The sequence below is a fragment of the Phyllostomus hastatus genome, unplaced genomic scaffold (genome assembly GCF_019186645.2).
Source record: "Phyllostomus hastatus isolate PE091 unplaced genomic scaffold, TTU_PhHast_1.1 phas_scaffold_442, whole genome shotgun sequence".
Lineage (NCBI taxonomy): Eukaryota > Metazoa > Chordata > Mammalia > Chiroptera > Phyllostomidae > Phyllostomus > Phyllostomus hastatus.
Window position 1 is genome coordinate 5,761,939 of NW_025334030.1, and position 15,834 is coordinate 5,777,772.

The 15,834-nt window shown below is 60.4% G+C and overlaps 1 protein-coding gene across 3 annotated transcripts; it reads right to left on the reverse strand.

Moving 5' to 3' along the window:
* Positions 1-86: 86 nt before the first annotated feature.
* TRAF7 (TNF receptor associated factor 7) lies at positions 87-15,811 on the reverse strand. 3 transcript variants are annotated; one of them, XM_045820865.1, is made up of 21 exons: positions 15,659-15,811; positions 11,550-11,668; positions 11,271-11,328; positions 8,739-8,830; positions 6,304-6,420; positions 5,717-5,809; positions 5,498-5,531; positions 4,695-4,878; positions 4,469-4,597; positions 3,542-3,759; positions 3,393-3,466; positions 3,100-3,148; positions 2,893-3,020; positions 2,631-2,713; positions 1,838-1,877; positions 1,592-1,708; positions 1,381-1,503; positions 1,062-1,181; positions 842-973; positions 640-759; positions 87-464 (listed from the first exon to the last, which is right to left on the reverse strand). In XM_045820865.1, the coding sequence occupies exons 2-21, from the start codon at positions 11,628-11,630 to the stop codon at positions 450-452; spliced, it is 2,007 nt and encodes a 668-aa protein (XP_045676821.1). In that variant the 5' UTR covers positions 11,631-11,668; positions 15,659-15,811; the 3' UTR covers positions 87-449. The 3 variants fall into 3 exon arrangements, with proteins under 3 accessions (XP_045676821.1, XP_045676820.1, XP_045676822.1); XM_045820864.1 differs by having other exon boundaries at positions 4,463-4,597; XM_045820866.1 differs by lacking the exon at positions 15,659-15,811 and adding an exon at positions 8,957-9,052 and having other exon boundaries at positions 4,463-4,597; positions 11,550-11,625.
* Between the last annotated feature and the right edge of the window lie 23 nt (positions 15,812-15,834).

The window sequence follows — 15,834 nt, forward strand, 5'->3', positions numbered from 1 at the left end:
CAACCCAGGCATGTGCCCTGACTGGGAATTGAACCCACGACCTTTCACTTTGCAGGATGCCCACCCAACCAACTGAGCCACACTGGTCAGAGCTGTGCAGCTTTTATTTCAATCAGAAAGTAATCAAATTTATGTACAGTCTAAAAACAATAGAAAAGTCGAGTACAAAGGCCCTGCAGTCCATCAGGAACGGGGATGGAGGGCGGGCCAGACAAGCATGATAGCTGGAGTGTAGAAAGAGGGGCTGGGCACTGTCCTAGCAGCGATGATGACAGAACCAGGCAGAGAGGGACGCTCACCAGATGCAGGATCAGGAGGGCACTGCCTGGCCAGCGGAGCCTGCCTATCCCCAAATGGGCAGGCAGAGACCCTGATACCACCCATGTGGCCAGCTTGGCATGGAGAGGCCTAGGGTGGGCCCAGAAGAAGCCAAGAGCTGGCCTGTACTGTCAGCAAGTCCAGACCTGCAAGAGGAAGGCTCTGTTTCAGGTGCCCGCTTGGCCAGTCTGCCCCAACACCAGCTGCTGTTCACACCTGTCCTCTACCGTCACCTGCTCAGGGCTCCTGGCTCTTCACCCCCAACCCCTTGCTCCACAAGTGCAGCCAGCCCCTTTGCATGACTCAAGCCAAGGTGCTAACCTTCACAGTGCTGTCCACAGCCCCTGAGAAGAGCCGGCCCCGGGACACAGCCAGCGCAGTTACGCTGCCCTGGTGCCGCAGCAGGGTCTGCGTGCATATCATGTTGTCCATACTCCAGACCTGGGGGCACATGAGACGTGAGGACACGCCCAGGCCGGGCAACCCGCCCTGAGCCTCCCACTGCCACCAGGCCGGCACCGACCCTGAGAGACCGATCATAGGACGCGCTGAAGACTTTGGTCTGGTCTGGCGTCGAGATGACCGCCAAGGCATACACAGTGCCGACATGGCCTGTCAGGGTTCGCACTTGCTCCTTGGACTCGATGTCCCACACCTGGGGTGACGGCACAGGCAGGTCAGAGACACCAATGGTGTGGACAGGAGCCCAGAGCCAGGCCCTACCCCTAGGTGTCCACCCTTACGTGGATGAGGTTCTCGTAGGTGCCACAAACAATGTGGTGATTTGTCACAGCGATCGAGTATACACTGCCACCAGACGTCTGCAGGACATGGATGCAGTCGAGGGTCCGGATGTCCCAGATCTATAGGGAAGTGCAGGCCACTAGGTCACTTGGTCCCAGGCCAGGTGCCTTACCCCCAAGGCCTCAGGGGTTTCAGACACCATGGGCAGCCCACCAACCACCCGGGGGGTGTGAGGGTCTCCCAGCCAGGGTGGGAAGGAAGCAGGGCAGTGCTGGTACAGGGAGGGGACCTGCCACTGGGAGTGTGGCACAGGGGTACCTTGATTGTCTGGTAGGAGCCACTGTACAGGTAGCTCTGGGCAGCCACAAGGGCCCGCACCCAGTGGTTGAGGCCCGTTAGCTCCTTCTTCAGCTTCAGCTCGGTGCCTACGATGTCCCAGACCTGTGGGGATGGCTGTGAGTGTGGGCTGGGTGGCCAGGTATCCAGCACCCCGATGCCTGGCACGTGCACACACGCCACCTTGCCTGACCTTGATGGCCTTCAGGGAGCCACTGAAGAGCATGTTGTGCGAGGAGACCAGCGTGCACACGGGGTTGTCATGGGCCCGGATTGTGTTCACTTTCTGCAGGTTCTGGATATCCCACACCTGGCAGGTGGGAGCACAGGATGCCTCAGGTGCCAGCCCTGCTGCCACGAGCCCAGGCCCTAGTGGCACAGTGTGCCCGGGGCTCCCAGACACTGGCACGGCCTGGCCCTCCCACAGGCCCCCACTCACAATGATGGTACAGTCTGCTGAGCCGCTGTAGAGCTTGCACCTGGGGAAGCAAAGCTGAAGTGTCAGGGCAAGAGAAGCCACCTTCCTCACTGACCCCGCCCTGCAGGCCAAGGTAGCACTGGCCACCAGCAGTCAGCAGTATGGGGCAGTGCCAAGGCCACTGCTGCTTTTTCAAGCCCAGCCTCAGTGTTCCTGTCTCAGTGAGGGGACACTGGAAGTGGAGGCCCAACCCCGGTGCTGGTGTGGCAAGAGTCCGGCAGGTGAGCTGGGCGCTGATTACCTACCTAGTTAGCAAGCTGACAGTCAGGCTGCTGCTTCCTGTGACCCAGAACCCCTCTCTCCCCCTCACACTCATTCATGCCCACAACATAACACCTCATGACGTAAGACAGGAGAGAAGGTCTAGGAGGGGCCACCATGGGGGCAGGGAGGTAGGTGGGCCGGCTGCTCTGTGGTCCTGTCCCCAAGCTATGCCCAGGCCAGCCACAGCTGAGCTCCTGCCTCCACTCTGTGACATCCCATCTCTGTCCCCTGGCTGCCTGAGGCACTCCAGGGCCCAGCCCATGCTTTGTGAACGTACGACGTCAGAGATGGAGGGCTCACACACTGCCGCCTGAGAGCTCATCCCACTCAAGGTCGTAAGTGCCTCACAGGAGGGATGGATACAGCCACATTTTGGCATGTGGCTGCACAGGCTTGAGCTCACAACCCATGGGGCAGCAGCACGGGCTCTCATGTCCCCAGTTCTAGGTGGGCCCCTGTGGTCAGTGGGCACACACACGCTGGCACTCACCCCTGGATGCACAGTGCCAGCACAATGCCGTCATGGCCCTCCAGCGTCTTCTGGCACTTGTAGGTGGTACATGTGTCCCACACCTGCAGAGACCAGAGTCAGGTGGGTCCCAGCAAGATCAGCCAGGTGCCAGGGCTGGAAGGGTGGGAATCAGGAAGCAAGCCATCCTCAGGGAGAAAGCCCTGCCTAGGAGGGGAAGACCCGCCCGTGGGCAGTACCCACCCTCCACCTTGCTAGGCCCACCTAGGCAGGCCTCACCCACCTTGATGGTCTTGTCAGAGGAGCCACTGAAGAGCAGGTCCCCCATGGAATAGACACAGAGACACCAGACAGGGCCCTGGTGGCCCACGAAGGTTCCTTTGCACTTGAAGATCTGCTGTGGGTCATAGGCTACAGAGACAGGAGGAGCTGGTAAGGGATGGGGAGTCCTTGGGGAGCGTGGTGGGAGCAGCAGTGGGCCCATACTCACATCCTAGAATGCCCATGTTCAGCCGTGCATTGATGTGGGACAGCTCATCCTGCAAGGCCAAGAGCGGAGGGCATGGTGGGTGTGGCTTCATAATCCCCCTGCCCACCAGCCTGAGCTTGGGTGGGGGAGCGGGGGGGCCAGCGGTGGGGGGCGGGCAGGTGCAGCAGCAGCCCTTCCCAGTACAGACACCTAATCCTGAGCAGGGCAAGCTTCCTGCTGGGCCCCAACCAGAGGGACAGTCCTGTGTCCCCCACCCCGCCCAACTTCCCCGCATCTGTCCTTCGCCTGCTCACGTTCAACATGGATGCATCCCTGCGGAACTCCATGAGGTCCTCGCTCAGCTTGCTCTGGTTTTCATCCAGGACATCTGAGTGGCAGGGGAGACGGTGTCAGGGACCAGAGAGAGCAGCTGATCCCCACCCCCTCTGGACAGGGCTCTCACCAAACTTGAGCTCTAGACTCTTCTCCAGCTGGTCAATCTTCTCTGAGAGCTTGCCTAGCATGGAGCGCAGGAAGGCGATCTCCTGGTCCTTCTGAGCCAACGCCACGTGCATCTCGTGGAAGCGGTCATCTGTCTGCTGCAGGAACTCCTTCAGGCCCTCAAAGCGGCAGGTCTCCAGGTGTGTCTCATATGTGTCCTGGTTCCCAATGAATGTGCACCTGGAGGGACAGGACAGCTGCCTGCCCCGTTGCTCACCAGCCTGCACAGCGGGGCCTTCTTCTGCCTCCTCAAGCCCAGGAATCTCTCTCGAATCCCACTTTTGGGCCCACAGCACCCCAGATGGGCCACCATCTTCTCCACACCAGCAAGCCCGCCCATCTATCCTGCTCCCACCAGCATGCAACAGGCCACTCTGCAAGGGATACCCAGTCATTTCACTCTTGCTCAAAACTCTTCAAGGGCCCCTCCACACCCCTCATCAGCTTGCCTCTCTCCCCCCTCCCATCCGCTCTCAACTCTGGCCAGTTGCTCGAGTCCACCCCTGTTGGCCCGGCTGTCGGACGCCCCTGCCCTGGCGGTTCCCTGGCTCATGCTCACACGCTCGTTAGTTCCCATCTCACGCCCTCCCTGGCCACCCCCGGCTCCCCAGCCGCTCTGGCCCCTCAATGTCCCCACAGGGCTCAGGTCTCTCCTTCGCAGCACCTGTACCTCGGTTTATAATTACATAGTCGACGGTGTGGCTCCCGCTAAGGTCCATCTCCCCAGGGACCCTGGCTGTCTCCCCAGTGCCCGGCACACAGGTGGATCTCAACAAAGGTTTGCTGAAGGAGGGATGGTGAATGCCAGCCCAGGCCCCCCGCCCCCCTGCCCGCCCACCCCTGCCCCAGGGCAGCCCCCCGGAGCCCACCCCCGCCCACTCACCCGTACTTGGAGTGGGGACACTTGATGTGCTCGCACTCCTTGAGATGGGCCTCCAGGTTCATCTTGAGAAGGGGTGGGCAGTTTGGGTTGTTGGGGCACCGCACGGGCCTGTAGTCGCAGCTGCTCTCGTGGTCCCTGGGAGAGGCAAGACACGGAACAGGTTGAGTCCCCAGAGGCACCGTTTTTAGCACCCCTGATTGGTGGAGAGCTGGGGGCTCAGGCGAGCACTTACTTTCGGGCACTGAGCTTAATGGTGAAGGGGCACCCTCGGGGGTCCACCTCAAAGACAGTGGGCTTCCCGACCCCTGCTGGCCGACAGCCGTGCCTGCAGTGGATGGAGAGCTCCCCAATCTGCTCGGCCACGGCAATGTTGTTCACCACCACCGTCAGCTTGGCGTTGTCCACGGGGCACTTCTCTGGAGAGGAGGGCATGCTGACCCCATGATCTGCCCAGCTGGCCCCTCCCCTGGCAGCTCTGCTCCCTGGTGAGCGGCCTGGGACCTGCTCCCCACCCCCGGTGGGCTGAGCCCCTGTCAGGGCCTTGATTCACCTGTCTATCTGCCCCTCTGAGGCGCCAAGAATAGAAGGGGCACACGACTGGGTCACCCAGAATGACTGCCGGACGAGGCCTCTCAGCTGACCCAAGATGGCAGGACAGGGCCCAGAGGGCTGGGACAGAGAGGAGGGGACCCAGCCCAGGGCCCTGCAGGGGTGCCTGGATGGTACTAAGGCTTGAGACTGCACGAGGCAGCAGCCAGGACGGTGAGGGCAGTCTCCACCACGGAGAGTGGGTGCAGAGCCCAGGGAGCCCCGAGCTGCGGGTCTTACTGCTCTGCTCGTCAACATCTCAGGCCTGGCCTAAGCGTACCTAGGAGCCGCCGCCACCTGCCGCACGGACACTCTGCACAGGACTAGGGAGAAGCCACCGTGCAGCCAGGAGCGTGATCAGTGCTGGGCCTGGCTAGGACCCCCTGGAGGGGCTGCCCCACCAGCTGGGAAACAAGGTGGCCAGGCCTGGGTCTGAAAGGGCCCTACCTGACTTTAAGGCGCATCTTCGACAGAATGTATGCTGTGGAGACAACAGATAAAGTTGGAGTGCAGCCACAGCCACCAACCCCTGTGCCCAGTGCAGAGGGCCTCTGCTGGTGACCAGACCAGGCCTGTGACCAAGGTCCGGGCTCCACATGAATGGGGCTGGCAGCACACCCGGCCCCGAGGTGGTGCAGTGGTCAGGGAGGGGACAGGTGGCCTCACCCCACACGTGGTGATCACAGGGTCCTTGAACACACTGCAGCAGAGCTGGCAGCACAGCTTCACCGAGAGCTGCTCCGCAAACACCAGTGGCTCCTAGAACCAGGCAGGGCAAATGAGGATGGGCCAGGGGTGCTGATGTGGGAGTAGGGGGAGACCCAGACCTCCCTCTACAGGCCTGGGCTGCCCTCTCAGGGTGGGGGCCCCTCAGCTGGGGTGTGTCCCAAGAGGAACCTGCTGAGGCCTAGTGCTGGGCCGGAACTTGAGGGGGCCCAAGTATGCAGGACCCCTCCAGGTGTGCCCTCGGCCTGCCAGCACCTCCCCTCTGCCTGGTGTGGCAATAAGAAAGGGCCCCACACAGGTCCCTGAAGTCGGTCCCTGGGAAGCCCCTGGGGTGGGGAGTAGGAAGAACATGCACAGGGGACCTGGCCTGGGGTCCTGGTGGGGACCAGAGAAGATGGGGGGCTCTCACCAGGCCCTTCCACTCCCTCACCAAGCCCGGGGGAAAGTGCCTCCCATGACGACCACAGCACAGCGAGGGTCCCTTGGAGTTATCTGTGTTGAGCCCACCCCGTGGCCACCACACCTACCGGCTCCTCCTCCTCCTCGGGCAGCGAGAACGTGGAGCGCAGGGACATGCTGGACTCGGAGTGCAGGGAGCGGACAGAGATGGCCGAGTCAGAGCGGCGTGGGGTGCTGATGGGGGGCTGCATCATGGAGACAGGCGCCCATCAGTGGGGAGGAGAGTGGGGCCAAGCCCCTGTGCACACTGAGGGCAGTGGGCCCCCAGGGCCACCCCATCCTAGCGGATGCTCACTCAGGCAGCAGGGGCCCTGGTGTGTGTATGAGGAGCGGGTACAATGCCCAGGCCCGCTCCTGTCCAGAGATCCAGGCCCTATTGGGCCACCCACTCACGCCTGCCAACTTTCTTTGTGTAAATGGAGAGACTTCCTGCTATTCAATTCTGCGAGGACACGCTAGGCCTGCTTCCTGCTTCCCGTGAGGGAATGTGGCTGCAGAGGGGGCATCTCCAGCAGCCAATCCCAGGGCAGCCACAGCCCCAGACTGCCAGAGTGAAGGGAGTGAAGGCTGGCCGGAAGAGGCTCCAGGTACCCGCCAGGCTCAGCTGCCTGCCTGGCCTCTCGGGCCGGGGAGACTGAGCCAGGCCAGTGAGGCTCGCAGGGAAGGCGGAAACACACCCACTGAACCCTGGCCAGGCTTCTGAGTGCAGGAGGGGCGGCCATGGGCGCCTGCTTCTGCCAGAGCCACCAAAGATGAGATTTGGGGGAATCCTGGGGTGGGGAACCGTGCCTTCCTCCTCTCTAGGCTTGGAATGCCCCAGAAGAGACCCTTCAAGAGCCACTGCTCCCAAACTCCTCCCCTCATGCTCAGAAGCCTCATTCAAAAGCCACAAACCTCCTGCCTCCATAGGGCCCTCTTGGTCCCAGCTGCTCCGGGGCCCAACTGCCTGAGTCTCTATGGGTGTGGGGGCAGTTGGAACCATCCCCTCCCCACCAGCTCTGGACGTTGGGCCCACCAGAGGGCAGAGGGAGGCGTGGCTGAGTGGTGCCAGCTCTGCACAAAAGCCCGGCCAGTTCCAGGGCCCAGCTTTCCCAAGCGAGGGCAGCAGAGACCATGTCCCTAGTGTGCCCGCAGAGAGCACTTCCCTCCCCAGTGCTGTGCCCACCTCCATTCGCAGCATTCCAAGTAGTGAGTCTGCACAGAAACGCTACATGAGAAACGAGGTCAGCAGAGGAAGTGAGTCAAACCAAGCCACGGGCAGCAGTGGGAACCAGAGGGCAAGAGCAGTCCAGACGGGAGCTGGGCTAAGCACGCCGGGCCGGGCCTGGCTCTTCTCTCCCCTGCCTGCCTGCCCTCCTGAGTGAGGGGCTGGCCCTGTTGGCCACCCAGGGCAGATCGAGGGGCAGCTTCCAGGGGCCCAGCAGCCAACAGAGACAATGCCCAGGCAGCACGGCCCCAGGGCCTTCGTGGCACAGTTCCACTTCCTTCAAGCCACCAAGGCCAGGACCACAACCACACACGCAGAATTCGCTTCCTGGGAGGCCCCCACGGGAGGGTGGGCCTCCTGATTCCAGTCACACCCCATGGGCCAGCCAGAGACTGTGGAGACTGAGGCAGGAAGAGCTGGAGAGAATGAGGCAAATTGTGTGACTTGTCCTTACGGGGGGCCTAGTGCCGTGCCTGGCACACGAGCGTGTGTGTTCAAGTAACTGAAAAACTTTTCTTCCTATTTAATAGGAAATACAGGCCTGGCAGCCCAGCATAAGGAGAAGCCTTTGATTTGGAGAGGCTGGGAGGGCAGGGGACCCAGGAGAGTTTGTCAGGGCCACCACCAAGGGAAAACAGAAAGCAGGGCACAGGACAGGTCAGCGACGGGCGGGCTCAAGTGTGCTCATGTGCCCCGCCCCCACTGAACGAGTCCTTGCTTCCCCAGGCAGGCCCAGAGCCCAGCAACAAGTGCCAGTGGACAGGCAGGGCATGTCCACTGTGACCCCGGCCACACGGCCTGGGCCCTGACAGCCAGCCCCCACTCTGCCTTGAACCCTTTCCTCACTCTGCAGGCCTGTCCTCCTTTCCCCATCTGCCGGGGCCCATCTCCCTCATCAGGAGCCCCTTCCCAGGCCTCTTGCCTCTACCTGGCAACTCACCCCTCATCCTCTTCTAGGGCAGCACAGGGCCTCAAATAATGGGGACTCTCGTGACTGAACTTTCTGTGGCTCCTACCCACTCAAGAGGAGCCAAATGCACCACACCCCCCGGCCCAGCAGTCCCTGATGGCCACCTCTCCATGCAGTCCAGCCTTGGTGCTCAGGCCTCAGAGTGTCCGCATGTGCCAGGCCTCTGTCTGTCCCACCAGCTCACTTCCCACTACAGACTACAGAGCTCAAGGCTCCTCCAGGTTAAGTATCCCACCTCCATCCTCTCCTGGGGCCTGGCCCTTGCAGTCAAGGCATGGTGGGAGGCTCCTGTGAGGAGGGGAGCAGGGAGCGTGACCCAGACCTACCATGCTGTCCTCCTCATCCCGAGGGGAGTAGGCAAGGGTGCTGGAAGAGGAGGGTGTCCTGCGGTGCTGTTTGTATGTGCTGGTCCCATCCGCTGCCAAGAAAAGAGGGCCAGGGTGCTGTGACTGGGGGCTACAGGGAAGCCCGACTCACCGTGGTGAGCAGTGGGTCAGAGACCGGGCTGAACGTCTGGTTAGTCCTGTCTAGGAAGCCTCCTTACCCATGCTGGCTCCCACTGTCTCCTTCTGGGTTTGATGGCAACTCGGCTGGGGCTGGGCTGGGGGCAACTGGAAAACGCCTCATCCTCAGCAGGTGCCTAAGCAGGGCACAGCATGACTGGCCCCACGCCTCCAGCGAGAGCCCCGTGCTGCTCTGCGGGCTGTCACTAGCTCTCAGCCCTCCCCGGCGCTGAGGCAGGTGGGAAGGGTGCAGGCTGCGGTGGCCTCCCCAGGTCTAATCACTAGAACTCTGCCACGGGGCTCGGCTTGCCCTGGACAGTCCTAGCGCTGAGCCCTGCAGCCCCTAGACAGGCTGGGGGTGGTGGTGGAGGGGTCTTCTCTCAGCCTCTACAACCAGCTCCCAGCACCCAGCCTGACCCTGGGGCCACTTTGCCCGGCTGAGGCTCGAGGCCAACACCAGAGTGATTACACCTAAGGTCACCTGGCAGGAGCTAGGACATCATCTTATCTAATCCTCAAGGTGACCCTGCCAGGTGCGTTCTCTGATAGCCTCAGTCCACGGAGGAAACAGACATGGAGAGGTGTGAAGCCCCTCCGTGGGCATACGGAGGCCAGGATGGCAGCCTGGTGCTCCCGTGCCACTGTTTCCCACCTCCCGCCCTGGCTCCTCCACAACCCCAGAACCAGCCACTGGCCTTCTTGCTTCCTCCAGGGAAGGCTGCTGGAGGCTCATACCCTTCTCCTACTGCCTGCCCATCAGCCTGGCTGCCGGAAGCTAGGGGTGGTTTCTCCTGGCCTCAGGCCCCAGCTGGGGCCAGATGTCACAAAAACCAGCTCCAAAGGCCTGGATTTATGGTACGGGCTTCAGTGGGCTATCCTGAGAAGAGCCAATGTGGCAACTGTCCAGACGTGGCTCTGACCCATCCCTCCCACCAAAGGCGTCACTGAGTGGGACAAGGGCAAGATGGGCCCATCATTCTCTGCCTTTGAGCTTTCAACTGCCATGACAAGGTTCTGCCGTCTCCACAGGTAGATGAGAAATTAAGAAAGGTGCTTGGGCCCTGGCCAGGTGGCTTAGTTGGTTGGAGCATCATCCCATACACCAAAAGATTGTGGGTTCGATTCCCAGTCAGGGCACATACCTAGATTGTGGGTTCGATCCTCACTGGGGCATATACAGGAAACAACTGATCAACATTTCTCTCTCATGCTGATGTGTGTCTCTCTCTCCCCCTTCCTCCCTCTAAAATCAATAAACATGCCCTGGCTGGTATAGCTCAGTGGATTGAGCTCGGGCCTGTGAACCAAAGGGTTGTTGGTTCAATTCCCAGTCAGGGCACATGCCTGGGTTACGGGCCAGGTCCCCAATTGGGGACACGTGAGGGGCAACCACCTATGGATGTTCCTCTGCCTCTCTTTCTCCTTCCCCTCCCCTCTCTCTATATAAATAAATAAAATCTCAAAAAAAAAAAAATAAAATCAATAAACATATTCTCAGGTGAGGATTAAAACAAAAAGAAAGTTACTTGGATGATGAGATTAAAAGTGATATTTATTTACTTTTTCCTCAGGAAAAAATATCTAAGAAAAAAAGAGGGCTCTTTCTGAGCCCCCGAGGGTATCACCCAGCAACAAAGAAGAGCTGGTGCAAACAGGAGCGCAGTGGCCCTACGACTGTACCGCCACGTGCATGCAGAGGAAACCAAGGAAAAGCAATGTAAAAACCAATGAGCAGCTGGCATGCTCCCGCGAAGAGCCAGAAGCCAAAAAGGCAAATGCACACACCACCCCCAGGCCCTGGCCCTGACAGGACAGGCCCCTGCCCCTGTGACTCTGGGAAGGAGGCCGAGCCCTCATGTGCCAACTCCTCGTGACCTCCTTGAATACACATCAGTGGAGCGGCAGCTGTGGGACCAGGCTTGAGAAAGTATCCCAAGAACACTTCTTTTTCCCCACCTATGCCCACACAGTCCCCAAACCCGGACTTGGAGGCCGCTAGAAACCAGGGGTAGGGATGAGCAGGGGTCGCTGTGACAAGGGACAGGTGTACACGGGGTGCTGGGAAAGTTGGGACAGCCCCCGCTAGAGAGGTGATGAGCAAGGTACCACAAAGAAGGGGAAGGGGGTGCTGGGGTGGGGGAGAAGGACTGAGTGGCAAGAGCAGAACCACAGGGAGCAGGGCTGCAGACCCCTTCCTAGCTGGCAGGGCGGGGGGCTGGCGGAACTGCTGAACTGAGCTGTCCTCTTTCCAATGCCAGCTCCCACTCCCCATGCCACCGAGAAGTGTCCCACGGGCACTGGCAGAGTTAAGGCTGCCCAGATTCTAGCTGGGCTGGCCTGAGCTCACAGGCTCACCTTTGGTGATAGTGGTGACAGCCGAAAAGGCGGGCCCGAAGGTCGTTTCCATCCTGGTCTGGAAAGAGAACTGATGAGACCTGGCTTTGACTCCAGAGAGGATGTGGACACACGCGAACATGCACTGACATGCTTTCACACCAACACACTGTGTATGTGCATCACAGCCCACCCACAGGACCTCCAGGCGGAAACAGGACGGCTCTAGAAGCTCTGCGGGGGCCCTGGACCTGTGGGGTGTGCACAAAGGGCAGACCCTCACCACAGGGCGCCCCTTACCCCAGTGGTGATGTCTGGGGTGGGAAGACTGGAAGGTCCACCAGAGAAACGGTTGTACCAGGCGCTTTTGCCCGAGCTCATGCTCTAGAGAGGCATCTAGGGTCCTTCGGCAGCGTCTCCTGCGGGTGGAACACAAAGCGGAGCTTTAGCCCTGGTGGCCAGGCCTGTCGACTGGCCAGGGCCGCTCCACATGGCAACCCGCTCCGGCCGGCCCACCACAGGGCATGCCATGCTTCCACCTCCTTCCTTCCATCAGCAGCACCAACAAGGGCAGGTCCACTGGGGCAAAGTCTCTGCCCCTCCCTGCCCACAGGTGTGCCGCCTGAGGACGGGAGGAGGCCCTGGCGAGGGCAGGAAACCGACACTCAGTTTTACCTTCCTTTAAGGCTTAAGCCTTTGGCAATGCCCACCCAGCTCAAACCCAGGGGTGGAGAGCCATCCCCCCACCCCACATCAAATGTCCCTGGGGCCAAGGCTGCACACACACGGAGTCACAAGCCTATTTCCTGCCACAATGGCAGAGACACTGGCCACACCTTAGACAACCTGTTGGGTGGTGTACCTGGAGCCCTCCTCCTCACAAGCCTCATCACAGAGAGAAAGCCCATTGTGGGCAGGAGGAGGGGCCAAGAGAGAGGAGCTGACTCTTCACCTTCTGCAGGTCACCCACCCCAGAAACAAAGGCTGCCTCCCTGCCCCCCAACTGTGTGACTCAGGTCTCAGGCGGATGGCAGGGAGAAGGCGTAGTGTGAATCATCCCGGGCCTCCCTGCTCCAGCCCTCAGAAGAGAGGGGAGGGGCGGCCCAGGAGCACTGAGCAGACCAGGGATGTGGGGAAGTGAGGAAAGGGATTAGAGACACTGAGGACAGCAGGAAGAGCTGCTCTATTGCCTGACAGTGCCCACCCTCCAGTTGTCTTCCCACCGCCAAGACTCACAGCAGTCTGCTGTCACGAGCCCCACCTGCCCCTTCTGTGGTGGAGTTGGCCGTGTTGAACCACAAGGCCCAGGCTTGAAGCTGGGCTCCCCACAGAGAGGGAGGCCAGGCTCATCTTACTCCCAGTGGTGTCATGGGAGGTCGGGTGGGGGGGCCCTGTGGTCTGGAAGCCCCGCAGGACTAAGGAAGGCTCCAGATGGAAGGCTGCTGAGCCCCCCACACTGTGGGAGAAGGCAGGAGACACTGTCAGCCCCATTCCAAGGTGAGTATAGCATGGAGGGCAACAGCACAGTCCAACCAGTTCTGGCACCTTCTCCATCAGTCTCTCCTGACCTGGCCCATCTGGCAGTGCTCCCCCCGCCCTCCCACACACACCACAGTAATGCAGTATGCTGGGGTCTACCCAGTGGTCCCACACCCTGGCCCACAGGTCTTCAGGAAGGGGATGGCTCCTGAGCCCTGTGTCTCCACACCGTGCCCATGAGTTCCCTGTTGTCCCTGATGTCTCTACGTCCCTCTCTCCCCACCTGCTCCTTCAAATGCCACCTGCAATACCACCCTCCTAGCCTTCACAACTCAGTCCTCATCAGGAGGGCTCTCGGGCCTTGCAGTTGGCACTGCTACCAGGCACCACCCAATCCTGTTCTCTGACTGCCCTTTGGGTTCAGCTAATAGGGGTGCCCGAGAGCTTGGCCAAAGCCTCCCCATCCTATCCACTGCTCCTCCTACTGTGACTTGAGGGGCCTGGCTGTGTGCCCCAGACCAGACCCCCTGGTGGCTTGTCCTTTGGAGGAAAGGAAGAGTCTCCAGAGAATGGGCAATCCCAGGCCCTCAGGCAGAGGTGTGAGTGTAGCCTGTTTGGAAGCCTCACCTCCAGCACCACTGCTGGTCTCCATACTAAGCAGGAAGTCTCCGGGCCACCCTGCTTGGGGGTAAGGACACCTGGCCAGGGTAAGGCCCGGACAGCCCAAAACAGGAGCTCCAGGACTCGACCAGCAGCAAGAAAGGCTCTGCCCTCTCAGGAAGCTCTCGGTTGGCTGCTGTCTCAGCACCACAGGGCAGGGAGGAGGCTGGGGACTCACAGGGAGGCCACTGCTGACACTGACCTGCATCTTACAATCCAGCTGCTCCCTCCACTGCAAGCTCCTAAGGCTGAGGCGCCAGATGCTGGCCCCAGGAACAGTGCCCAAGGGCCAGGGCCAGGACCAGGACCCCAACAGGCACCCCACCCCCGGACCACAGCCAGCCACCAGTCCCTGAGTCCAGCGTGCCCATGTGCCTGTCACTGTAGCCTGGGAGAGCAGGCATCTGGCCATCCCTCACTATGAAGTGAAGTAAACAGAAAGGCATGCAGGGCTCGCAGGGCAATCGCCTGGAAAGTCCTGGGAGGCCAACAACGACCAGGTCCATAGCCCTGACACACAACCTGCTGGGGGGACCTACAAGATTGGCCCACACGTCAAGCTGAGCCAGAAAGGAGGGAGGGAACCATTTCAGGATTCACACTGGTTCAGCCAGGGATGGGGTAGGCAGGACCTGGGGCTGCAATCCAGCACCCCCCATCTGTGCGCCCCGCCCAGCTCCCAACAATGATTGCTTGCTAAGCATCTCAGAATTGAGCAAGATGCTCTCAGCCCAGTCCCCTAAGGACTGCATTTTGCAATAACGGCCTTCCTGTTACGGTATCTTCTCATCCTGCAAGCCAAAACCCCAACTATAAGGATGCTCTGGCCCAGCTGTCCTGGAGATATATCCTGGACCCCCAGAGCAGTAGACCTCTCCCCTACCCCACAGTCAGCCTGAGGAACTCAGGCAGTCAGGAAATTGTCAACTAGAGAAAGAATGCTCACTTGCCTGAGGGCCTGGCTTCTCCCAAACTGGGAAAAGTCTTGGGCTAAGCAGGCTAAGAAGACCTGGGTGAGGGTGGGAGGATGAGAAAAGGTCCCCTCCCTCCCTGCAGCTCCCTCCAAGTCCCCACCCTGCTGTTCCCAGGGGCCTCAGGGGAGCCCAGGGGAGGGACCCAGGGATCTTTGTCTGCCCCTGTCTGTATCTAAGGGTTACAGGGCTCTGGCTTTCCAGGGCTCTAGGGTGCTCTCCCTGTCCAATGGACCTGAAGAGCCACTTGCAATGCTCTAGCCCCTCTTTAGGAAACACCCACCAGACCCCTTCTCTGAGCAGCCCACATGGGAGGGCAGGTCAGCTAGTTGGGAACCCCTCCACAGCCCACTGCCCTGGAGGGAGCCCAGGATCTACTGCTCCCCCCCTTTCCCTTGGGAAACACTCAGAGGGGTTGTGGATCAGGCCCCGCCCACTTGGGCCCTGTGGCTAGCAGCCAGTGGAGTATGTGGCCCAGGCTGGCCATGCTGAAGTCAGGGGCAGTGGGTTGGCCAGATGCAGGTCCCCATTAGAGCCAAGCCCTTCTTTGAGGCAGCTCTTCCAGCACCTCCAGGCCTTTGCACATCTTGCTCCCTCTGCCTGGCACGCTCTTCCAGCAACTCCTAGGACAGTCTGCTTGCTGTAGGACCCCCCACCCCACCCAAAGCCAATCAGGAGCCTCCAATACTTTCTTTCTCAGCGCCTGCTTTTTTCATAGCACCTACCACAATTCCTCACGATTTTGTCTGTATATTGTCAGTACTCCCTCCCTCTAGATCACGGGTTCTCAAGGTGGGGGAGGATTTTGTCCTCCAGGAGACGTTTGGCAATGTCTGGAGGCTTTTTTTTTTTTTTGGTTGTCACAGCGGAGGGTGGGGAAGGTTACTGGTACCTACTAGGTACAGACCAGAAATGCTGCTCAATATCCTACAAGGCACAGCAGGGAATGATTAGCCTTCAGTGTCAACAGTAGCGAGGCTGAGAAATCCCACACCATAAGAGTCTATAAGAACTAGGATCGTGCTCTCTGCAGTCTCCTGGAGCCTACAACAGTGTCGACCACCCCGGCTGCGCTCAATAAACACAAGAAGAACGAATGAATAAAAAGAAAGAGAAAGAAAGAATGAAGCGAGCAAGAAGTCAGCTGACACGCAAAGAGAGGGACTGGAGCGGAGACCCCGTTTCGACTCAGCCCCGCCCCTCAAGGCTCAACCCCTTGCCGGACCCCAAAGCACCCAGCCCCCGCCCCACCTCGTGGCCCCGAGGCGCGAGGGCCCAGCGCGACGCGCGGACACTCACCCGCCCACGGCCGCCCGGGAGTGGCAGGACCACCCTCCCTTTTCATCGTGCCCCTAAGGCCGCCGGCTGAGAAAGGGACGTGAGAGCGAGCCGGAAGTGTCAGGCGCTGAGTCCATCGGGATTTGTAGTCCTTCGGCTCTCTAGTGGCCGGGAGGCTGTCCCAAGCGCGACTCTTC

What these genes read in the sequence shown, in the direction of transcription:
- TRAF7 (XM_045820864.1), bottom strand. Translation starts at nt 11,630, where the DNA reads ATGAGCTCGGGCAAAAGCGCCTGGTACAACCGTTTCTCTGGTGGACCT. An exon ending in CCGAGGAGGAGGAGGAGCCG is followed by an intron (nt 5,810 to 6,303) that starts GTAGGTGTGGTG and finishes GCCTGGTTCTAG; the next exon opens with GAGCCACTGGTGTTTGCGGA. An exon ending in CCTATGATCGGTCTCTCAGG is followed by an intron (nt 760 to 841) that starts GTCGGTGCCGGC and finishes ATGTGCCCCCAG; the next exon opens with GTCTGGAGTATGGACAACAT.